This window comes from Phalacrocorax carbo, chromosome 13 (assembly GCF_963921805.1).
Source record: "Phalacrocorax carbo chromosome 13, bPhaCar2.1, whole genome shotgun sequence".
Taxonomy (NCBI): Eukaryota; Metazoa; Chordata; class Aves; order Suliformes; family Phalacrocoracidae; genus Phalacrocorax; species Phalacrocorax carbo.
The window spans coordinates 5268600-5292706 of NC_087525.1; the positions used below are offsets into that span (position 1 = coordinate 5268600).

The 24107-nt window shown below is 49.3% G+C and overlaps 1 protein-coding gene across 2 annotated transcripts in view; it reads left to right on the top strand.

Moving 5' to 3' along the window:
- Window positions 1-24107, top strand: part of CDH23 (cadherin related 23) — a 204714-nt gene that overhangs the window by 64198 nt on the left and 116409 nt on the right. For both annotated transcript variants that reach the window (XM_064464641.1, XM_064464642.1), the window contains exon 6: window positions 23045-23239. In XM_064464641.1, coding sequence (XP_064320711.1) covers window positions 23045-23239 — 195 coding nt within the window. The remainder of the gene's footprint in view (window positions 1-23044; window positions 23240-24107) is intronic.

Genomic DNA, 24107 nt, shown 5'->3' on the forward strand with positions numbered 1-24107 from the left:
CATTAATAGCGTTTATTGTTGCTGTATCTCCCTTCTGTTATCCTTTTGCTACCTGACTGGGGCACTTAGGGACATGCTTTAGTGGTGGACTTGGCAGTGTTAGGTTTCCAGTAGGACTTGATGATCTTAAAGGTCTTTTCCAGCCTAAGCGATTCAATGATTCTATGACTCTACATCGCTCTCCCTGCCATGAACTTGTTCCAGCTGGGACCTTGTGGAGCGGCTGGTCTGTATCGCCTCCATGTTTGGGTGCTGGGAGAACAAAGCAGAGGTGGCCAGAGGGATGGTGTGCTGCTGTTGAGGGGCTGCTCCCGCTGCCTGTGCCGGGGGCTGATGCCATGCTGGGCGGTAAGTCCTGCCCTCATCGCAGCATTTCCAGAACAGACGTCACTGCGGTTATTTGGCTGACACTGTTACGCCGTTCCAGCTCTGGCATTAGTTCTTTTTGGCCCAAAATAGCCCACATCTGTTGCTGCTGAGCATTCATTCACTGCCTTTCATCCAGGCTTTGGGGGAGGGACAGGATCTCGGGAACAGCTGGTATCTGGTGGTTTGTTGGGACTGTCGGGCTTCCTTACAAGTCTCATTCATTGGTTTGCTGATTTGAGGGCACCTTTTGTTTAATTTTGTGCTTTCAAAATTACGGTGAAGGTATGTGGACCCAATGAAAGCCTATTATAATTAAGCGAACAAAGAAAATTTTAAATACAACAATGTGAGCTGCTCTTCTATGCAGAGTCAGGTCTGCGAACTGGTCACGCCGAGGGCACAGGTAGATACCACAAAATATGTGCTTTCTCCAACCACGGCCACTGCACCAACTCTTTCTATTTAGCTCCTGGGCTCAGGCAAGCATGATGTCTGCTCACAGTGAGAGGAGGCACAGTACCACAAGCTGTGAAGGATAGGTATGATATGATCCCTCCTTAAATCTTGTTTTTCCTCATCCCACTTGAAATTTCCATATTTTTAGTGCCTGTTTCTGTTTTGTTTTAGTCTGCTGACCCTCCCCAGACACCAGGTAGGTCCTATGTGTGCTTAAAGGTTAAATCCCCTGCCTTTTGTGAAACTCAAAAATGAAACGGTTGAGTTGCCCTTTTCTTCTTTGTTCTGTTTTTTTTGGGGTCATGTTGCTTTTTGCTGTGAAGACCGGTCATTTGCCTAGAAAGCCTGCAGGGAAGGGATGCTGGAAGCAGCAAGGTTTAGCAGCACAAATGTTTTGGCTCAGCCAAAGTAGGGTGCCAGGAGAGGAGATGGAGGAGTTTTCTTCTGCTGTCCCCCTTTCTCAGCTCCCTCTGTCCCTCTCCACTGGGCTTCACCATCATCCTTGCTCCCAGATGAGCTCCAAAGGCTGTTTGTGGCATTGGTGGTGCTGAGCTGGGTGTGCCAAAGCTCCTCTGAGCCAGAGGCTGCACATCAGTCTCTCTTTTTACTCCTGGGCAAGAGGATTCATAAGTCCTTAGACTTCAACCCTCCTTTCCTGGCCTGAGCAACGTGCTGGCAAATATCTCCTCCAATTTAAAAAAAGAAAAAGGCAACTTTTTGTTCTTCCTGTATACATTTAATAGAAAATAAATAGTAATAGAAGAAACTCTGCTGGAAGAAGGTTTCAAAAAGCATGTCTTGTGCATTTCTCTTTTCCTGCTGTATAGCTCCTGTCCAGGCTGATGAACTAAATGGTGCAAAAAACAGAGATATGAGAGTTCTTTTACCACACTTTGAAAAAGAAATAGCATGTGCAAGCTGTCCCTGGTCAGACTCTTGCCTGCTGACACATCAAAAAATTACTCTTTTAGGGTCCTACTCGCTCCCTTCTTGCTTGCACCGTGATCTCCCTCCTAAAGAAACTCTTATTTATGTTTTCACCTTCAAAAAATGTTTTCTTTTAAAGAAAAAAAAAATTAAAAAGGAAAACCAAAACCAAATGTTGCATGCGCTGGATCTGCGGGGTGGTCAGAGAAGAGACAGCTGGTCTGGTTTTTCACTTGTATTTCCTACCCAGACACGCTGTGAGCAAATAGCTGTGAGATTGTCAGGCAAAAACAGCTGCGTGGAGAGAAGGTCCCCTGAGAAAAGGAGGCTCCTGGGCCTCCTGGTTGCTTTCATCCAAGGGGGAACTTTTGTGTTTGAGGATACTTAATGCTAAGCTGAAGGTGAGTTTCCCCGAAGCCACTGAGAGCAACTTCCAGCCTGTGTTTTCAGCAGCCGCCTTTTGGCAGAGAGCCGCTGGGTGACTGAAACTTCTGCTCAGCGAAGAGCCCAAATGCCCACAGGCATGCTTGTTAAAAATGAGCTCCCGTCGTGTTGGGAGGGCAGGTCTTTGGCTGGAGGTGCATGAATCTGTGTTTTCCAAGAGGCTGATCCGAAGGATGCTTTTGGAGGTGTACACTTCCCATCTCAGGGAAAAACAAAGTGAGATTGTTGTCCTGTGTTGTCATCTTTGATGCTAGACTGCTTGGCCATCCTGGAGAACAGGAGGGGAATGGCTTGTGTGGGTAATGGGCTCTGCTGGGGCTGAAAACAGACGGAATCATCACTTGGAAGTGCTGGAGAGGATTCTGGTGGCTTCCCATGGCTTTATGAAGAGGTGTAAAACAGATACACTTCTTTTCTGGGGGTGTCGAGGGCTCCGTGGCATGTACCTTGCATTGGGCTGCAGCGTGGAGGAGTTGAGCAAAGCATGGAAACTGCTATTTCAAAGGTGCTGATGGAACATGAATGTCTTTTATAGGAAATAAGGGGAACTGACAAATCTGACTTGTTAACGACCGTGGGATGGTTTGCGTATGCTGGCAAAAAAACCAAAAGAATTGTAAACCCATGTTTTCTCCTGCTGCCCCGTTTTTATGCGTTCCTGATAGAAATGCCAGCGCGCAGGCCAAAACACAAGAGCCTGGTTTGCCCAAAATCCCTGTTGGGACGTTACCTGGCACCATCCCCTGCCAGAGCAGGGCACAGCCCAGGAAGAGAAGAGCTCCCTTTTGCAGCGGGGTCTCAAGCCTTTGCTGGGAAGGTACGGGGAAGGCAAGGGATGATGGAGCTGCTGTGTTTCACCACCTGGCTTGGCAGCACCTCGCAGAGATGTGGCAGCATCCCTGGGCTAAACACACACCCTCGAAAGGGCCCGGCATCCCTCTGAAGGCAATTCTCATTCAGCAGACCGTCGTTTGGAAATAGTCAGTCATCAGGCACTTATGGATCTTTCAAGCCCCTTTCTCTCCCTAATAATCCCACCTCTTGGGAAGTATTGATTCTCCACTGTAGGCTGCCTCTTGGTATTCTGCAGTCCATTTTTGTCTGTGTAAATCGCTGCGCTGTCATTTTCACGCGGCAATTACCTACTCTTGATTTCTTTCATCCCGAGTCCTTTGCCAGAGATCTAAACTCTGTATTGACAAACCACCCTGGAAGAAAGAGAGGGGTCAGGGTTTGGCAAGAAGTTTTACGCAACAAAAACTTTGGGGGGAGTTTCCCCTGGGGTGTGATCATCTCAGGGTCAGCATCTCAAAGCCCTTCGGTCTGTTGGGTGTTTTTGCTGCTGGAAAGTGCTCATCCAATGTGAGAGGGGTGCTGCAGCTCCCCAGCCTGCAAATGCGACTTGCTTGTGCTGAAAACATAGGAAATTCTTCACCTTGCTGCTGTACAAAGGATCAGCCTGGAGAGTTGGGGTCAGCCCTTTCCCAAGTCATCCTCAATCCTGGAGAATGGGCACCCATCTGCATGAGGTGGCCTGCTATAGAGATGTACTAGACCACGTTAGACCAGGCACAGGTGCCCAAGCAAGCTGTGCTTTGGGTAGACAAATGCACCAGGTGCATCGTAATGCAGACCAAAATCATCAGCTGTGTGTATCTGAGGGTTTTTTGGGCAAAAGCTTCCCCACGCTGTTGTTCTGAAGAGCTTGGGTCTGCGTGTGGTTGCAGTAATGCGGGAGCCCTAATGGAGGTAGCAAGGTGGAGAGCTTAGGAGATGTCTCCTCCGACAGAAGCAGTCAGGATCAGTTAGTGTGAGTTTTGGGTTGCTCACTCTCTGTCTCTTGTGCTGTTAAGCTGGTGCCTTGTGCAAGGAGGTGACCCTGGCTTGTCACCTGAGATGGTGGCTCAGCTTTGGGCAACCTGAGGCCCCGCAAGCACCTGGGTGAGATGCTGCCAGCAGCTGCGTGTGGGGATGGGGTTTGGCAAGCACCAGAGGTGTTGGACCGTGGTTCTGCAGGATGTGCTGGTGAGCAGGGATGGGGCTGTGCAGGGGGCACTGGAGGCTGGGCGCTCATGGACCAGCAGCACTGCAGACAGAAAAGACAGGAACCTTCCAGTCTTCATAATCTGTTTACATTTCCAGTTTGAATTCCAAGGAAAAGGGCTGAAAATGCCTTTTAAAAACTAAAACAGAGGTTCATGCTGACATTTCTAGGTCCCAAGAGTCACCAGGGAGAGCAAATGCCCGCAAACACAGCTTTTGGGAGCCTTTTGTACCACAACAGGTTTTCCTAAAGATATGGGCACAGTTGTATTAAAAAAAAACAAACCCACAAACTAAATACAGAGTAAGAAGGGTTCAGCCTCAGGCCTTTGAGAAGGAATTTCATGGTCTTGGGTACTTTTGATGGTGATGAAGGTGTCGAAGCAGCAGTTGTGAGCTTCCTCTTGCTTTCTGGGAGGTGGTCCTTTGATTCAGGGTTACGGTTCAACCATCTGGGAAGGAGGGAGATTTGGGTATTGGTCTTAGTCCCCAGTGATATTTCTTTTTCCTTCCAGGTGGATGAAAGTAGAAGGAAACTGTGATTTACAGCAGCGGGGTTTCCTTCAGCCCCGACTGCTGTGGCACAGGAGCTGTAGCCCCCCCCCCAGAAGTGGCAGGTGCTGCTGTATGTAACCTGGCACAAAGTCGCACCTCCAAACTTGAAGGCATTTTGTTATTAAAATGGCACGCCTGGCCGGTGAGGGCTCTCACTTGAACAGAATCCCCATCCTAGCAGAGAATAAATTAAAAAGCCAACTGGCCGCGGCTGCTTGAGGAGCACCGGGACCAGAGATAGGGCCAGAAGTCAGATAACAAAGTGTCCAAAATTGCGGTGCCTGGTGCAAGGCGTGAAATTAAAACCTTTTCTGCCTCCTCCTGCATGCTGTAACAAAACAGCTCCTGCCACAGTCTGCCGGCAGCAGGAGTGAAGAGAATAATTAAATACATGGAGATTTTTGCATCTGAGGGAAAGGATGATGCTTCTCTGCCGTGGACCTTGGTGCTTTGGTCCTGCAGCTGGGCTAAAGCTGGGAAGCCCTGTGGGCTGCCCTGCTAAGCTGCCTCTGGACTGTCTCTGGTAGCCAGAGGTGGGAGGAATTTTGCTTTTTTTTGGTTTGTTTTTGTTTGTTGTGGGGTTTTTTTTGTCCTGTTGTTGCCTTTTTCTCTGAGTTTGCTCTCTCCACCTTCCCTTTTGGGCTCAGCAGCAGCCCTGGGATGTGCCGGTGTCATCAGCTTTTGTCTCGCCAGACCTCACAGGCTTTCCATACCTCAGGAAGGACATTTCTCTGGTGTTACTATCTGGGAGTGATGAAGAGGGCAGCACTTTTTAATCAAAGTTACATTAGGTGAAGCTTATATTATTCACTCTGCTTTATTGCAGCTATTTTTACACGGGGGTTAGAAGTTAATATTACACAGCGAGCCTGGTTTTGCTGAATTCTGGCAAGCACCGAAATCCATCAGCACATCCAGACAGGGTAGGAAAGAGCCCAAGCAAAAAAAAAAAAAAAACTCGCTAGCTGAACTGAAAAAGGAGTCAAAAAAACCAAACCTTTTAAAAAACCAGACCCTCAATAATAGAGGATCTGGTCTGGAGGGGCAGAAACCAGCCAGGACCATCAGCTGTAATCAGCAGAAGGGCGAGCTTTTGCAATCAGCACAGAAAGGGGAGTGGGAGCCATAGCAGGAGGGCTTGGGGGGGCCGCAGAGCTGCAGGGTTGGTTTTTCCTTGTCCTGGCAAATGAGCCTGGCCCTCTCGTGGTCCTCTTCCTGAGCCCCAGTTGATGTGATGAGACACAGTCTGATCCTACCGGAGGGACAGCGGTGCTCAGGAAATGGCTGTTGACTGAAGCCAGTGTCTCAAAGCGAACAGTTTCAGCAGATAAGGCTTTGCGGGGTTGCCTGAGTTTTTTTGGTTTGGGTTGGGGTTTTTTTTTCTTATTTCCCCAGGCAATGCCGAGGGTTTAAGCTGTGCTAATTCCTTGGACCTGGCAAGGGTGCTGGCAGAGCTGGGATCTCTTCTGCTGGTTGAAAAAAGATGTGATGAACTGGGAGAGGGAGGGAAGGAAGGAAGGAATTGTCCCTCTGTTTCTAGAAGAGGGCCAAAATGCAGCTTTTTCTTTTCTTTCTCCTTTCTGTTTTCTCTCTTATTCTCCTTTTCCATTTTTACCCTGTTTTTTAAGATAGAGATCCCTTGCTGGAATGTGCTTTCCACACCAGTGCGTTCTAGGCCCTTTGCTGGTATATGATCCCCACAGGAGGTGCTATGGCGAGGCTGTAGGACCCAATTGCCTCAGTTCTTGTGATATCCCCATGTTTGGGGGTATTCAGAGATTGGGGCCCCTTTAAAAACAAAAACAAAAAAAAAAAAAGGGAAAAGCCCACCCAATCCTGAGTGCTTTTAAATACCAGGTATTTTTAAAAACCACTTAAGGTATTTTTAAAAACCATTGACATGGTGTCACTGATTGATTGCTTTGACCCATCTTCCAATGTGACTTGACAGGATGCTCGGTTGTTTCTTTGGGCTGTATGGCAAAGGCTGGTTCCTTTGGTGAGGCTATTAGAAATTAAAGAAGTTGTGGGGGGAGTAGTTTTAAACCAAAAGTCTTCTAAGAAGTGAAGCCTCCTGCTTCCACTCTCAGAACCGGTTGCAAGTTGGGAAGGTTAATCTGATTTCCTGCACGGAGAGCGCTACAAGCGGGGAGCAGGTGGAGGGAAGCGAGCCGGGGGCAATGGCACATCAGCAGATAGCATCCTGCTGAGAGCGGCGGGGAGCACACAGTGCCCTGCTCAGACGCGCCTCCCGTGCTGCGTCGGGGCCGGGGGCACGGCTGGAGGACACGGCTTGCAAAGCAGAGCAGTTCTGCCCTGGCATCAGCTGCGGGGGGAGGCATGTAGGAGAGATGGGTATTGACCATGTCGGTGGCTTTGCAAGTGCTTACGGAGGCTTTCTGCCAGCGGGGGGGAGGTTTGAAAGCCAAGTGGTGCCAAAGGCAGCCCAGGACTGCTGGAGCTGAAGGAGCTTGCGAGGGAGACAGAAGGCTTTAGGAGAGTGCTCTCGAGGCCAGATGTAAGGCCCTTGTGCTCCTCTGGGCTGTTAGTGTAAGAGCCTTCAAGGATACCCTCTGGAGATCTCACTAAAAAGCATCGGCGATTTAGGATGATGTTTAATGTAGCATTACTGAGCTACGGTACTATAATTGCTTACTTGTAATAAAGTTTATCCACAAAGCTTTTCTGCAAGCAGAGAGTTGAAAGTTTGAACCCTGGTTCAAACCCAAAGTGTGAGATGAGCAGGGGTGAGGGAAGGAGGCGGGTCTAGGAGCGCATAAAAAGCATCCCTTTGGACAGCCCTGGGCCAGTGGTCCTTCCAGAGAGAAGGGAGAAAGGAGGGGAACCTCACAGCGACTGCCTTGCGCTGCTTTGAAGAGTACCTTGCAAGGGATAGCGCATGGCTGAGCCCTTCCTCTGCCACGGGTAGATCTACCCAGGAGGGTCTTTTATGGAAGAGATGTATGGACGTGCCTCAGCCAGAGTGCTCTGGGTGGGACTTCATGCCTCCACCTTTAGTCTGGAAATTAATAGTATGAAAGAAAAATTGATCTGTTGGCTTACCCCGCCGCTTGTCCCTGGCAGTAGGGACCAGCGTGCCTGCTCTTCCGCGTGGCAGCGGGGGCAGACCGCCGCGTCCTGACACGCAGGGTACGGGGAGTATCCGGGTGGTCTCTGAAAACCTGTGCAGGAGCCTCAGCTCTTCCTGGCGTTTCTGGATGTTTTGCATTGCTGTTGGAGATGAGAGGTTTAAGGAATAAGAGAGAAAAGGAAAAAGTTTTTATCTTTTATGTGAGGATGTATCTAAGCCTCGTCCAGCATGATTGTTTCTGTGGGTCGACTTGGTAAGCTGAGGTTTTGAAAACTGTCATTAGAAATAGGGTGTTTGTAGTGTGACTTGATCGATGAGGCGACCAGCCCTGACATGTCCCACGCCGATGTTCCTGCCCTGCCTTCTGCACCTCACTCTGCACCTGCTGCTTCGTTGCAGCCTCGGACTTTGCTGAGGCTTGACAGATCTCCCCACCTCCTGGGTTGGGTCGTTCCTTGGGGATTTAGGGGCAAAAATAGCCAATTTCATTGCTTCAGTAGCCTGAAGCTTCAGTAGTGTAAATCTGTTCATCATTCCAGGAGCAGGCATTTAAAGCCATGGTGTGCAGTTCCTCCGGGGTCAACTTGGCACTGGTGCCTGCTCACTTTGGGGCCACCTCTTCAAAAACAGCTCCTCCTGCCTTTGCTTAAAATCAGGAGAGCAGGTGTCAGAGCGTGAGTTGGTGTGCTGTGCTTTGGTGGCAGGGTTTGTAATGTCTCAGCCTTGTAAACAAGCGGTCATAATATTGTTCCCTAAGTACATCTGGTGCAGGGGGTATTTTTAGCTTATTGCCATCTTCAGACTATATGAGCAGAGGTATGATGAGTTGGGTCAGTTCTGGCTGGTGGCATTCCTGGTGTAAGAGCATCGTGCTGAAAGGGGTGCCCTGCCCTTCTCCCCTGGGCGCTGCTTTTTGCTGAAATGAGTCACCTGAATGTCTTCAAGGTCATGCCTGGAGGCTGAGGTTGACCAGTGCTCATGCTGATGTGCCTCATTCAGAGTTTCAAGTGAGCTGAAGGAGAGTTTGGACGTGTCTGGGGTGCAGAGCACACACCTTAGCTTTGGGGCTTTTTGCCTTTGCTTTCCTGGGGCATGTCTAGTGTGAAGGGGATGGAGAGAGAAACTTAGGTGGGCTTAGAAACTCAAGCTCACCAAATCTGACGGATGGTGGGTGCCTGTCAGACATCAGCATTAAGCTTCTGATGATGACAACAAAGCAGTGAGTGAAGGTAAGAAACAGTGAAAGAAGAGAGGGGAAACCCTGATTTGTTTGTAATTGTTGCGAGTTTTGTTTAAGTTTGTAACTTATAAGCCAGTGATGCTAAAGAAGCAAAGCTGGGCAAATAATCCACTTTCTCAGCTGTGAATGAGGGCAAAGCCAAGGGAAGAGGAGAACAGAAGTGACCCATGTGAAAAGAATAGACTTAACCCCATTCCTCAGGCAAGGTTCGAGGGGATTAAGCTGGATTTGTGCCTGTTTCCCACTGTGCAGATGCTGCCCTGAGCTGAAGGGGTTTGGCCTAGAGTGAATGAAGGGAATTCCGAAACATTGCTCCTTTAATTCACCCAGATGTGCTAGTCAATGCAGCCGGTGAGCTGAGTCCTCTGGGAAAATCCTTTTCATTAGGAATCCTGCTCGACGCGGAAACAGCATGATGTGAACACAATCATCCCAGCTGATGCACAGAGATCCCAGCCTGGATTAAAGAAAAGCAAAGCCAAAACAAAGCAACCCCAAAGCTGAATGATTCAAAGAGCTTTATTGCCGTAAACGTGCCCTCTATATTTTAATCACAGCTTGGAGGACATGTGGCTGACCAGGACAGGAGAAGGAATGTACCAGTGAGGTGGCTGTGCAGCTGCATGCGATGGCTTGCGTCCCTTCCCCTTGCGCCGGGTGCTCAGCTGCATCACTCTGCGCAGGGCAGTCCCTGACAGGGTGATCCTGTAGTGGAGTTTTGCCTCTGCGAGGAAATTAGCTGGAGAACTGTGAACCAAGAAGACAGTACCTTGGAAAAATCACTGTTCAGAGCTGCCTTTTCCCCGTGGCCTGCACAGAAACCCTCCGCCTTGCTGAGGGCAGCGCTGGGACCAGATCTGTCTCTCATTTCCTCAGGGTAGGATCTAAAACTTTTAATCTGATGCCAAAAAACTGCAGCCTCCTTAAAGTTACCAGGTGTGTGATGCTTTATAACTTGCTCCACCTGTAGCCAGAGGCAAGGATTACTTGCCCCTCTCTCTGTCCTCAAGAGGCTGATGATTTTATTGGCCCCTTTTTGTGCTAATATTGCCTTTCCACTTCACAAATAACTGCTGTGTGGGTCTGCATGATTCCATAGCCTCAGTAAATTCAGAGGTTTAGTCCTCAGTCTGTGTTTGGCTTTGAAGGATGCTTTTTTGTTCTTTCAGAGCTGAACATCAGTCACTGGTCCGACATAAAGTGTTTCTTCCCTTTACAAACCTTGCTGTGTTCCCACTTGCCCCTTTTCCTCTCCTTTCAAGGCTGGTTTGCTCCTGGTGCTCCATGCTCAACCATCTTTTGGGATCAGGAGCTTATTCACCATGTACCTTGGAGCTCTTGCACAATTTTTCATGCCAGCACTGCTGGCTGAGGTCTTTGCCTCTGATCTTCCCAGGTGGGAAGAACCTTCCTGTCATAAGGAGGCATGAAAAAAACCAACCGTGCTGTGCAGAGTAAGATGAGCATCTTTTGCCTAGAGCAGAGGGCAGGATGCCTCATCCTCAGCGCAGGCAGGTGGCCTCAGGCGTAGCGGCGAGACAAAGCTGCTCTGCACGCGGCTGCAGCGTGTAGGTCTAAGCAGGGAGGTTTCAGGCCGAAGCAGGAAAAGCTGGGGTGTTGTGTGTTGATAAACATGTCTTTCATAGCACGCACGCTAGCAGAGATGAGTTTGGAGCATGTGGCACATATGCTGTTCCTTATGCTGTGGTGCTGGGATGCTGGGTGAACGGGGAGACGCGATGCTTTTCTTCCCACTTCTTCCTCCTTCGGTGCCAGATTTCCTGTCTTTATTATATGCCTTAATTAGCTTGACCCGGCTCTTGTGCTGCATTTTCCTGCTCTAGAGGTTCAAGGGCAAGTCAGTAAGTCTTCAGGTATTGTATTTTAAAAAAAAAAAAACAAAACAGAAACCAACAAAAAAACCCCAACCAACCAAACATTCCCTGCACGTTCCTTTGTCTCAGGTTTGTAAATGCTCTTTCTGCCTGTGGGCACCGCAGAGGTGGTGGGAGAGAGCGAACTGGGGTGCCAGCTCTCATGGGAGAGTGGTATCCACATCGCTGGGGTCCCTCCAGGGGAACCATGTCACGACATGGCTCGACAGAAATGCTTCGTGCTGGAGTTTGCTGTTTTAGCACAAGCGTTTCAGCAGGAGCGAAGCCCGATGAGGAGACCTGAGCTGAACTGTTATCGATCCTTTCTCTGGTAATAAAGCCATCTGCGGGAAGACAGGGAAATATTTTTTTGAATCAGCACAGCTGTATGGATTTTGCTTTCGCTCGTGTTGAGAGCGATACCTGCTCGCAGGCTGCTGCAGAGGCTTTCCCAGGAGTTTGTTTTTGATGGATCTTTGGTACCTACAAATCCCAGACTTCAAAGAGAGATTTAGTTCCCTACTTTTCTGAGGACAAATTACTTGCTCCACCTATGGTCAGAAGCAAGCCGCTCTGCTGTGAAAGGTGCTTTTAGCTTTTCTTCCAGAACGGGGGATAAACAAACAGTAAAAGAAATAAATAAGATGGTAAAGCGTGCAGGTTTGTATCTGCCTGGCTAAAATGGTAGCGCAAGAGTTGGGAAAGAAAGGTGATCCTCTTTACAGGAATACATGTGCTAGATCAGAGGGCCTTTTGAAGACTCGAGATGGTGGCTGAACACATGTGGGATAGGAGAGGAGAGAGCAAGAACTCCGGCCGATGAGCTGATGGGAAAGCAAGTCCCTGTTTCTCCTTGGCCAGCTGGGCTGGCTGCGGGGTCCTGCTTCAGGCGGGCTCAAGAGCTAGGGACAGACAGATGCTGGGCTGGCATGGAGAGCAACTTGTGACTAGATAAGCATCCACAGATTGCATGTGTATATTTGCAGTATGCTGTATAAATGAACGCAATACCTAATGATTCGTGGCTATTATTTGAAGGGCCCCACTGTTACAGATTTATTTGTCATTTCTTGTAATAACACCGATGATAATGAATTCATTTGTATTAATGCGGGTGTCGTGGACTTCCGTTGATATTCCGCATTAATTAATGTACCATTAAAAGAAAGTGTCACCCAATTAATATCAAGTAGAAGCAATCCTGCCAGTGTCCTGTCATTAGGGTTTCATTTGTAATGCATTGTATTAACGCTCTACCGTAATGGAAGTCATTTGCAATCCGGAGCATCCCCCGCTGGGCTGCCACGGGGGTGCCTGTTTGCACCTCTTCGAGCAAGGGTTACTCAGACGAATCGATGGGGACAGGCTGCCATTAAAAGTAACCCTTGCTACTGCCTGGTCTCGGGCATGGCATCCCGCACCGCTCCTGTCCTCCCCAGCTCTGGCACAGACCGCTGCTGGAGGTCGGAGTGCCGCTTCCAGATACCCTTCCTTCCCAGCTTAGAGGCTGGTGCATTAACTTAACCCACTTTCTTGACCTCTCCCTGGGTTTAGAAAGTAAAAGTTTGTGCTGACTGCCAATAAAATGGGTTATAAAAAATAGGATCTGTCCAGTTTATGGTATCACCAGAGAGGAGAAATCAGAAAGGGATATCTTCTCTCGCCCCACAACGTGTCCTGGCTGGTAGCAGTAAATCACACCGGTGACTTGATTTTTATACTGAATTTTAGTATTGAGAGGAGGGATAGTGGAAAAATCTCACCGGCTGCTGTGGGTCAGGGCTGCTTTTACTTGCCTGGACAAAAGCTGCCTCTGCCAGGGCTGAGAGCAGAGGCAGGAGTGGAGACCTTGACTGTGGCCACCTGGATCTGCCCAGTCCATGTCCACCTCCTCCGGCAAGATTACAGCCGAAGGGGTGCTGGGCCATCTGCGGTGCATGCCCTTGCAAAGGGGGAGATTGCTCCGAACGCCTTTTTCCAGCGTGAAAATCACACCAGCACGCCACGGAAGCCAGGAGCTCTCTGACTGACAGGTTTTCACATTCTCGGCATTTGCCTCTGACTTTCAAATGTCTTGTTAGACCATCTTGGGTTCCCATCTGCCATCTCCGAAACCGGGACTGACATTATAGCAGCCCAGGAGGGCAGCATGGGCTGCCTCCCAGCCCTTGTTCCAGCCCTGCCCGGCTCCTTGAAGGCTGGGGATGGATAATGGACAGAAACGGGAAAGAAATGTGGCTTCCCCAGTGGGATTTGGCTGCAGGCATTGAGTTAGTGAGGTTCCGGTTGCTTTACCACCCTTTTCTTCTGTCCCTTCCTAGGGCAGTGGGGAACAGTCTGTTTTACAGCGTGATCCCCCTTCCTAGAAGAGCTGTATTTTTTTGGTTCAGATATAGAACTCTGCATTAACACATTAAATAAAATGGGTATTGGTTCAAACCAGTTGCCAGCAATCTGCCTGATGTCGATGGTCTGTGCCCCTTGTTGTTTACCCATCTTTCAACCTCTGTGTTTCTATTCTTCCAGATGATTAGTAAAAATGTCAAATACTGGGCAAAGACCTGTGGGTTCCTGGCAGGAATCCATTAAAAATACACTGGCCTGATAATATTCCTTGTTTACAATTGTATTTTGAGGGCTATGCGCTAGCTGACTGTATTGATTTTGAATTATTCTATGTGTTAATCAATCTCACAGAGCACCAAGTGATATGGCTTAGGGAAGATGATGTATGTGACTTTGACTCTGTCACCCTTTTCAACCAAGATTGTTGTCTGGTAGAAAGATGAGAGAGAGAATTAAGCAGGATCTATTGTCTGTCAGTCTTGTGGGAGGTGTCAATGCTACTACTTTCTTTTAATTCCCTATCAGCTAAGAGCTATGCTGAGGGTTTCGTTATTTCACCTGGAGTTGATGTAGCCGAGAGGTCTGAAGTCACTCCCACTGAAGAAGTCCGGACAGCGTGTTGGCTGGTTGCTCTGCCAGGTCTGCTGCTGCATCTCGGTGTTTGCAGGGCTGCTGAAAACCGTCAGGGGTGGTCCAGCGAGTGCCTCGGCCACCTCTTTGGCAGGAGTTATCGGGCCTGCTGATTGAGATGCGTGTCTCTGGAGGAGACTGAAAACGCGAAAGGAGACTGCTTTGTCCCTGCCAGAGCTCTCCCCACCTCTTTTCCAAAGATAGAATGATCAGCCCCACCTGGGTTTTTTTAATCTCTCAGACTGGGCTTAAGACTTCATGGTCCCGTAGCTGCGTGTTCGTAGCAGTCCATCTCGGTGGCTTTTTGGTTGCTGGAAAGGTTCCCACAAAGGTTCCCCTGCACAGAGTACGTAAGCCTGCTGGCATTAGCTTTACTCTTCATTACTTCTTGTGGAGCTGTGAGAAACCACTCGTGGTCTCCTGAGATGTGGGGCAGCAAACACAAACCCAGGACGCAGTGTAAAACTCGAGTTACCTGGAGACAGGAGCTGTCGAGGGGAATGAGCTTTGACAGACAAAGCTGGCTGTCTGCTTATATATCCAGTAACAGTGTGGGCGGGACGGCTTCTTGAAAGCCACTATGGAACTTGCTTTCTTCTCTTTTGCTCTCTTTCTCCTGATGCTTCACCCACCTGGCTGCTTTTGGTCCGCTTGTTGGCATCCCTGGTGGTTGGGCAGGGCAGGGCTGGCTGGGGATGGGGAGGGACCGAGCACCAAGATGAAGGCAAGGTTCAGAGGGAGGGAAGAGGAGCAACCCCCTGGGTCTGGTGGCTGGGCTGGGGATGGAGGTCATGGTGCAGTCCCTGCGCAAGCCCAAGCCTTGCACTGGCTGTGGTCTAGGGCAGGTAGCTCCTTTTGCTCCTGAAGCTGCAAATTAAAGCTCCTTTTGCCCCTGAAGCTGCAAATTAAATCTCTGCCAAATAGCCCTTTTCCTCCCCTAGCTTTTTCTTTCGAATATAACTGCATTCTGGATGAGTGCTTGAGCTGTGCAGCCACTGTTGCTCCCTAGAGAGGAGAGCAGGGGGGTGACAGGTCCCACTTATCCTATCACTGCCTGGAAAGGACAGTGGCCAGAGCCTGTTGGGAAGTTACAGATAAGAGGAGGAATGTTGTGGGTTTCTTATTAGCATTTTCTTCCTCTCCCATCTGCCTTCTCTTGCCTATCCTGGGCTCGCCCCTCAAGACCTGCACGGCAGAAGTGACGGGTGCCACGAGGATAGGGGGCAGAGCTGCTGTGCGTCCAGCTTTTGGGGACACCGTGCCATAAATCAGCCATCTGAGACCTGTGCTGGCAAGGGCAGGGTTCTCTTTGGTGGGAAACAGGGCAGCTCTGGGCTGGAAAATGCAAGCAGCAGGATACCAGAGCATCCTCCCCTCTTTGTGGCTGCTTGCCCTCTGCCTGCTGAGCGCTGCTGTCCTGCCAGCGTGGCAGATTCTCCCGTGGGCTTGCTGGTTGTGATGTCCCTTTCTTCAGTGCTGTGCAGTTGGGTCTGGTGGTGTCTGCTGTGAATAAGCGCTCTCAGCTCCCAGTGTGGTTATCCAGCCACTAATTCAGTCTCCAGCTCCAGTAACGCATCTATTCCAGCTGTGTTTATGGTGTTTTCAAAAGCCCCTCAATTGAATTATAGCTCTGCGGTGGCCATTTGCCAGTGTCACCCGATAATGAGGGAGGTCACGTAACAGAGATAGCAACAAGAGGTACATATTAACGAGAGCTGATTGAAAGGTGGGGGTGAATCTCAACCAAAAAAATTTTAAAAAAAAAAAAAAAGAAGGAAATTATCAGGTTTTAAAATCAAACTTTGAAATTGGAAATTGCTTGGCTTGGACTAGCAGTAATGCAATTAATAAATGTAATTAAAAAGTGTAATAAAGAATGCAGGAATAGGAAGTCTGAGCACATCCGTGTGAGCATTTAGAGCTGGCACACGAGCAACGGACTTCGCCTGGTAGTTGGGCTGCTTCCGAGATAGAGACAGGGGAGGGAAACCAAAAACATGGGGCTGGTTTTTCCTCTTGGTAGATTCTGGAAGAGAGGCTGGCACTCGTTCTCGCTCTGCCCTTGCAGCTTTCTCCTGCAGCACTCTGAGACCCGTATGGGAATAGGCTACTTAAACCTGTTGTGGGCAGCCCAGGGACAAGTGACCCAGGATTTCAGCTGTTGTAGCAGAAGAGCACTTGGATTCGGTGCCAGCTGTGTTACACAGCATCCTGAGACACCTCATCTTGGGCAAGAGGCATTGAATCCCCCTTCCTGCCCTGAGATGAGATGGGATCGGTGAGAGTGCCTTTGACTCGAGGAGAGGGATGTCTGAGCCAGCTTTTAGACGAGCGCAAATCTCCTTTCATCTACCCTGCTGCGCGGAGGCAGGGAGAGGGAAAAGAGCTACCAGGAACAGCAGCAAGGAATTATTTAAGAGTAATAGGTTGACCTGAGGTATAACAGGAGCGTGAAGCAGCGAAGCATTTCCTGATGGGAGCGGCCAGGGGCAGCGTGGGGCGGGGAGGCGGGGGGGAAGCAGGACCTGAAATAGGGCTGGTGAGACAGTTTTCATGATGATGTGAAGAGCACAACACGGGCGGCTTGGTTTTCTGCCTGCTGTTCCAGCCCTCGTGCCCGTCGCTGTATGCCCCCTAGTCCGTTTGCATCGCCTCCTCTCATCCCATCGACCTTCAGACAGCTGTTCGGCCAGATTGCCTGCCGTTTTTCCACATTATTTGCATTGGTACAGCATGCACGCTTCCGCATCCTAATCATTTCTACCAGCTTCTGCTGGGACGCTGCGCGGTGACTTTGTCCTGGGAGGTCAGATGATCCTCTACGTGGCCAGCCACTGGAGATGGGGAGTGGGCTTTGAGGGACCACTCCCAAATAAACCTGGGCTCCTCCCAGGCATTGCCCTGGTCCCGGATATCCCTTCTCTGGGGTTTGTGTCCAGTCCTTGTTGGCCTCAGGAGAAGGATGGAGCCCGTTGCTGACAGTACAGTGGGGTGAGCTGCTGGGTTAGAGAAGAAGCTTTGTGCAAGCACCACAGCCCTCAGCCTAGAGTGGATATAAGCGTGCAAAACTGCAGCTGGGGCAATGGGCCTGTTTTTCCTTTCTCTTAAAGCCTGCTGCTCATTTAATTAAAGAATTGATTGAGTGCTTGTGGGCACGAGAAAGAGAGAGAGGAGAGGGAGGGTCCTTTCAGGATCTCGGGGCGCTCCTGACACCGTGCGTTCCTAGTGCCCAGCCTATGCTTGTAACTGCCTGTCTGTCGGTTGGAAAGGTGGATGCATTTAAGGGAAGGGAGTATCTAAGAAATCAACTCCCAGATCTCCTCCACTTCATCTCTCACCTTTACTTCCATCTGACTCTGACCCTGCTGTAAAAAAGTCAGCTCCACATATTCCCCCGCTCAGCCCTTTGCCCCAGGGAGCCCGGTGTCAGGCCAGTTGGATGAGACTGACGGATCAAGGCACGTTTGAGGTGTTGGCGGCCTGTGGCCCGTGAAATGGTTTTGCTATGGTGGAAAGCTCTCAAAGACACCGTGCAAATCTGCTCCGTTAGCAGGGTGAGCGGCTGTCTGACAGCCGGAGGGTTTTATACGCTCTCAGAGCAGGCGCCGTGGGCCTGGTGAAACAGCGCGGGTGCTGGCTTTTCTGCAAACAGCCTTTTCATTTCGTCCCGTTTGGAAGAAGAGCTTGTTCACATAGGTTTACATATGCCTTCAATATTGTCCCCACTGAAGTTTTCCTTGATATGGGAGCTTTTCCCTTGGGAGCTCCTCAGCCAGCCCATCTCTGGTCGTCACTTCACTGGCGTGGTCCTGCCGCTGCTTGGTCCCCAGTGCTTCTCCAGCACCGGCACTCACCCCCGCAGAGCTGGCTCTGCAGCCCTCGGGGAGCATTTGGTGGCAGACCAGAGGAGATCGTGCTGACGTTTTTAGGGACCCCTGCCCAGCATCCCTTGTGTTCAGCTGTGGCCACGTAACCTGGCACGTTGTGCCTCCAGAGGCCCTATCTCCTCCGGGTCGTAATCTGCCTTGTATTGCCATGCTTTGTCAGAGTAGCATCCAACAGAAATTTTATTACTAATGCATTTTATAGCAGGATTCGTAATAAGATATTAAAGGCTATAGGTGTGTCCAGAGAGAGATGTAAATATTTTAAAAAGGTCCTTTTCTGATAGCCTTTTCTTCAGTGCTAGCAGCCCTTTTGCAGAGAATATTGTATAAGGCTTTGGTGTGTCATCTGTCAACGCGCCAGGGTTAACACGGGACACGTTTGTGTCTGGTCACTTATGCTGGGAGGCGACAGCCCAGGCCAGGGGAGGTGTTGGCTGCAGCGGGCCACGTTTGGTCCATACCCGCGACAGCTTTTGGATGGAAACAAAATCTCTTTCTGGTCAAACATGTGCATCGTCTTGTTGTACTGCTGTGTTGGTGTAAGAGAGGTAAGGTCTTGGTCTCTCCTTGGCCATCTCCTTGTGCAGCAGTGTCCTTTCATGTTTGGACTGGGATTTTAGGGTTGTTCGTTCCTTGTTTGATCCAAGCCTATTCTTGCTATTGGTGATACACTGAAATGGAGTAGTCTCCTCTTGTGCCTTGCTGCTCTTGGTTTGCTCTTCCTGGTGCTTTGGGTAGCCACGTGTAACACACGCTGTTACAATTCAGTATTTCTTTCTGGCAAACGGGACCCCAGAGCTTCCTCCCATAAAAATTTTACAACCATTTGAACCCTTCTTATTCATTTATTGCAAAATAAGGGAGGCACAAACAGCCTCACTCCCTTGCGCCCCAGCACCGCCAGCCCATGCCGCTCAGCGGTATTGCAGCTGGCCCACCCTTTAGCTCCCGGAGCTGCTCGGGAGGGACCTGGGTGCCGGAGCTGCTCCTGCTGAGCCGTCAGATGAAAGATGGGGTGCTGGAGACAGGTCAGGAGTGGGTCCCACTCCCGTTTGCCCTCCTTCTCCTCTGCAGGAGGCATCTGTCTGCGTGTTTATTTTTATCTCGCATCTGCTGGCATCATAACAAAGATTTAATGGTATGACACGGTTTTGTCACCAGTTCTTTTTTCTGTGGTGAGTTAAGCTTCATCATTGGCTTCCAGAGAGAGTCAAAAGATTTAAAAATGAAAAAAATCTGGTGATTTGTGTAGAAAACTCACCTGTTTGCCACAAACACCTGTAGGCTGTCGTCTGTCTGCATTTCTATTTTCTGGACAGAAAAGATAGAATTTGCTATATTTGTCTGTTGGTGAACTAAGCATAACCGCAATTAATCTTCGCTAAGGAAGAACAGCCACGAGGGATACACATAAGAGTGCTATAAATGGGCCAAATGCTGAAAATGCAGAAACATGGTCTGTCTTGAGCTGTCCTGGTGCAGGGCTTCCCAGTTGCCTCTCCCTGAGACGTGCCTTCTGCCTGTCATTTACTGTCAAACCCGAAACCAAGCCGGTGCTGTTTATACAGACGTTTTGCTCCCTTGTTTAGATGATGGGCCGCATCCTTTGAGAAATAAGCATCGGCCTCCTGCTGAGGAATATCTTGAGCCTGTTTGACCCAAAAATGGCAAGAGGATTTTAAAGACGTACTTCTTATGTTTTTTTTAAGGCAGATGGTCTGAAATTTCTCCTGACTTATCCTGACTGTCTCCTGCCTGGGCATGAACACTGAAAGTGAGACCTCTTTTTTTGGCGGACTGTTGATATGGGATGTCTGGATCCCACAGCTGGTTTTGCCTTGCTAGAGTTGGTTTGGGTTTTTTGTTGTTTTGTTTTTGGGTTTTTTTTTTTGTTTGGTTGTCTGGTGGTTTTTTGCTTGGTTGTTTTTTGTTGTTTGTGGGGTTTTTGGTTGTTTTTCTTTTTTCTTTTTTTTTTTTCTTTTTTTCTTTTCTTGAATTTGAGCTGGGGAAAAAAATTGCATTATCCAGAGCACTTCTTATGGGCCTGTATCCTTTGACCTGTGTGCTGTTGGGAATAAGGGCGTGCATTTGGTAGTGAGATTTTCCCACTGACCTGTGCGCTTTGGGAAATATCAGAGATATCCTCCCTCTGTGACCATGTTGTTCTGTTTCAAGCTCCTGTAATGCTCCCCTTATTGCCTGGGAGCCCTTCTGCTCCTCCCCTAAATTCACCAGTGCCTTGCTTTGCTCATGCACTCACCCATGTTCTTGCTGCTGCCCGCTGCCTCCCACTGAGGTCCTGCCCTGGCTTGCTCACAGCCCCTTGGATGCTTTGTTGTAGATGCCAGTGACTCTTGTCCAGGGCCAGCCAGATCTTTGTCCAGAGCTGGTACCCCGCCTGTATGGCTTTTGCTCTCCTGGCCAATGAAGGGACCTGGTCAGCAAAGCTGTAAAATAAGGATAAAAATAGGGTAATTGCCAAGTCAGAGCTCAGGCGGTGTCTGCGGGGGCCAGAGCTGATAGCACCGAAGCTGGTGACCTCCATGTCCCTCCAGGCAGCTTCTCCTTTGGAAGGACGAGGAGATGAACTCTCTTCAAAGCCTGCTTTTGGGCTATTGTATGAAATACAATGTCGGGGAAATCAAGCTCTCCTCTTTCACAGCTAGCGGTGCAGCCCCATAATCATGGGTGACCAGAGTGGATTTGCATGTTAAAAGGAGTGGCTAGGGACACTTAAAAAGAAGAAGAAACATATTCATCAAGTCCAGCTTTATCCTTATGAATATTATTATTCCTGGGGACAATATACCCCAGACCTCATCAGCGCAACCCTGCATCTACTCTTTTGCTGCCTCTCCCCTCCTCCCCCTATTAATGGTTAATTTGCAATGCTCTTCATCCTGACATTGATACCCCGGGTGGCTCTGGGGGAGGAATTTGACACGGCAGTTGCTGGAGCATGTGGACCTCAGCAGCCGAAGCAGTGCTCTGGCAGCAGCGAGGGGAGGGCACAGGGTGGTCCAGGGCTGCTCCTTGCTGATGGTGGCCTGGGGGAGGCAGGTAGCCCAGAAAGGGATGGGGAGATGCTCTAGTCCTGAGAAGGCGCCCTGGGAGCGCTCAGAAAGCAGACACCCACTGCAGCCTCCCATCAGGGGCTTCTCCACCTCAACGCACCTCCTGAGCTGACTGAGTCCCGATTCATGAGCTCTCTAAGTACACAAGCCAGGATTAACATGCTGTGTGCGTGGCACAAAGTCAAGTGCTTACATGGCAGCAGGGCAGATCTGGGTTAAGCATGCCAGAAAATGAGCAGTTGTAAGGCAAAGGGTAGCAAACTGCTGGGAAAAATGGGCTGGGAGGCTTTAAGGATGGGAATGATTTAGGTGTAACACGGAAACAGGTTTCTCTTTTGAGGTCCCTTCTAGCTATATCTTTAACGCTTTTACGATTGCTGATCACAAAAAATACTTGATGGTGGTTTAAAAAATAATCCTTGGGCCATGCCCTGCGAGGCTTTCTTTAGCATCTTGATTTAGAGGAGGGGAAAAAAAAGAAAGCAAATGAAAAGGCTAGGTGGGAACTGCAACCTCTCACACCTCTGCAGAAGTGACACTGAAGTAAGGAACCTGGAGTTTTGCTCGAGCCCGAGGCCAGCTTAGATGTCCCTGCAACACCGTGTGGCTGGATGCAAGGGCAGGGAGGCGGGAGGGACATGTGCGGGTGAGGGTGCGAGAGCACGCCACGCGTCCTCAGCCCTGCTTTCGGGATCCCGAACGTGGGTTGCGGGATGTGCCCTGGGTTCCCTGCTCTGCCTGCCCAAGCTCACAGCAAATCCTGCTACCTGCCTTGGAGGCAAGCTTCTGCTTGCCTGAGCCTTGCTGGGGGAAATTGAGATGCTTTGATTCTTTTCTGGTGCCATCACCCAGTATAAAAACAGTCAAATGAGATCTCTAAGCACGGAGCTCTGGTTTCTCATGCTTTCTAGCGGAGGTGGCAGCCTGGGACAGCCATGCTGAAACCCTGCTGTGGTTCACTGCAAGCTTTGTGGTTCCCAAAAAACCTGACAATAGTTCAGTTGATTGCTCAGCTTTGGCTAAGGATTTGCAGGAGGAGGTCTGCTTGGAAGCAGTGCCCCATCTTCTAAGCTCTGTATCTCCTCAAGTCTCCTTTCCACCTTCTCAGCATTTCATGATACTTCTCTATGAGCCGAGGCTGAATAACTTAATACAAATTAAGTTAACAATAAAACGCAGAGGCTCAGGAAGAGGTTTGCAGAAATAATCCATATTATCCCAACTGGCCATAACCAGCCACTGCTGTGTCTTGCTTCTGACCTTAGTTGTCTGGCTTCCAAATTTTAGCTCTTTGTCAACCCTTAACGTGGCTGTGAACATGTTACAAACATATGGGCTCGCCCAAGCGGTCGTGATCTGTGCGTACCTGCAGCCTGGGTCCCCAGCAAAGCCTTTTTGCTTGTAGTCTGTGCTTCTGCCTTTAGAGAGACAAGAATATGCATTTAAGATTTGCATAGGAACATGCAGCTGTTCCACCAAAAATGGATAATTGTTCTCTCCGCTATGAAGTTAAACAATAAGAAGTGCCAAACTGCATTTGCCATTGCTGATTTTGTGCACTCAGCTGCATATTTTATGCATGTAGATTGATTCCAGATTTGTGACGATTTAACTGTTAATGCCGGCGTTAATTGGGCCGGGTTCTAGTTGCTGTGGAAACTATAACTTTGAATTTTACGTAAAGTTCTGTGTTGCATTTAACACTTTTTATTTTTTTAGACTCTCTCATATTTAATGCCTTATGGTGAAAACAGAGAGGGAATCAGCATTGAAAATAAAAATGCCTTTAGGCAGAAAACAAGTTTCAAAGAGGGTAATTTTTGCTGAAAGTTGTGATGTCTGGGAAAATAAGGGTTTGTGATAGAGTGGCATCTTGACCACAGCTGTATAACTATTATTGTAAGTGTGTAACAACTATTATAGTTGCTGCAATACTGTAATAAAGAAAACAGCTGTATAACTTATAAATGTCCTGAAAATATAGGACTGAAGTTCTCGGGTCTCTAGATATTCCTTTTGGTGGGCAAAGGAAACCGTTGATGTGTGTTTGATGGGAAAATAGGCTGGTGCACAATTTTACCGATATACTACTTTTTGTTTATTTCCAGAATACACCAGTGGGCACTCCGATTTTCATAGTGAATGCCACGGATCCAGACCAGGGGGCAGGAGGCAGCGTGCTTTACTCCTTCCAGCCTCCTTCCAATTTCTTTGCCATCGACAGTGGCCGTGGCATCGTGTCGGTGATACGGGAGTTGGACTACGAAGTGACTCAGGCATACCAGCTCCAGGTCAACGCGACGGTGAGTCTTACCCTGGCCGCTGCAGGGGAGGAGGCGTTTTCTGGAGGGACTACAATGGGGAAGGAGCCGGTGCTTATTTATTTTATCGCCCTACTCTGGCATCTTCTAGGGCACACCCAGCATTTTCCACTTAAAAAGGTATTATAGCAATGCGGTGCCTGGGTAGTTTCAAATCACTGCTCTGCAGCTCGTGGAGCACAGCTGCACCTCTCCAACAGCATCTTACACGTGTCGGGGCTTCTGCGTAAAGGGGAGCAGCTCCCTTGGTGGAGAAAGCCCGTACAGGGCATACAGACCATTAAATCCGCCGGTCTTATTCCTTGTGCATCATGGCTTTAACAGACGGATTCACCTGTATTAGACCCCCCTGAGCCTCACTCAGCAAAAGATGATTTCAAGCATCAAGAGTTAAAATTTTGCTAAACAGAGGAGGAGAAACCAAGATCCTAATTACAGTTGGTGCCACCGTACCAGGGAGGTCCCCTGGGAGACGTACATCCAGGTGGCCACCGTGGCAAATTCATGCCCCACCTGAATGGAAAACTTCTCTCCTGGTGTCAAATCTAGCAAGAGCTTGATCGGGAGTGGTTGAGGAGCCCTGTGCAAGGAAGCACTTTGGATGAGGGCTCCTTTCCCACCTCAGATGCATAGAGGAAGGTGAGATTCAGCCCTACAATACATCTGACAAACTCCGCATTCAGGAGAGGGGGGGAAAACCCTTTCTGACCCCTCCAGGCAGCTGGCTAGACCTCTTGAAGCATGTGATTTAATCAAGATCATTGTCCCGATGCAGAACTGTAAATGTCACGAGGACATGGAGGGCTGTGCAGGGCTGCTTTGTTCTTCATGGCCACAGAGACCGGGCTTT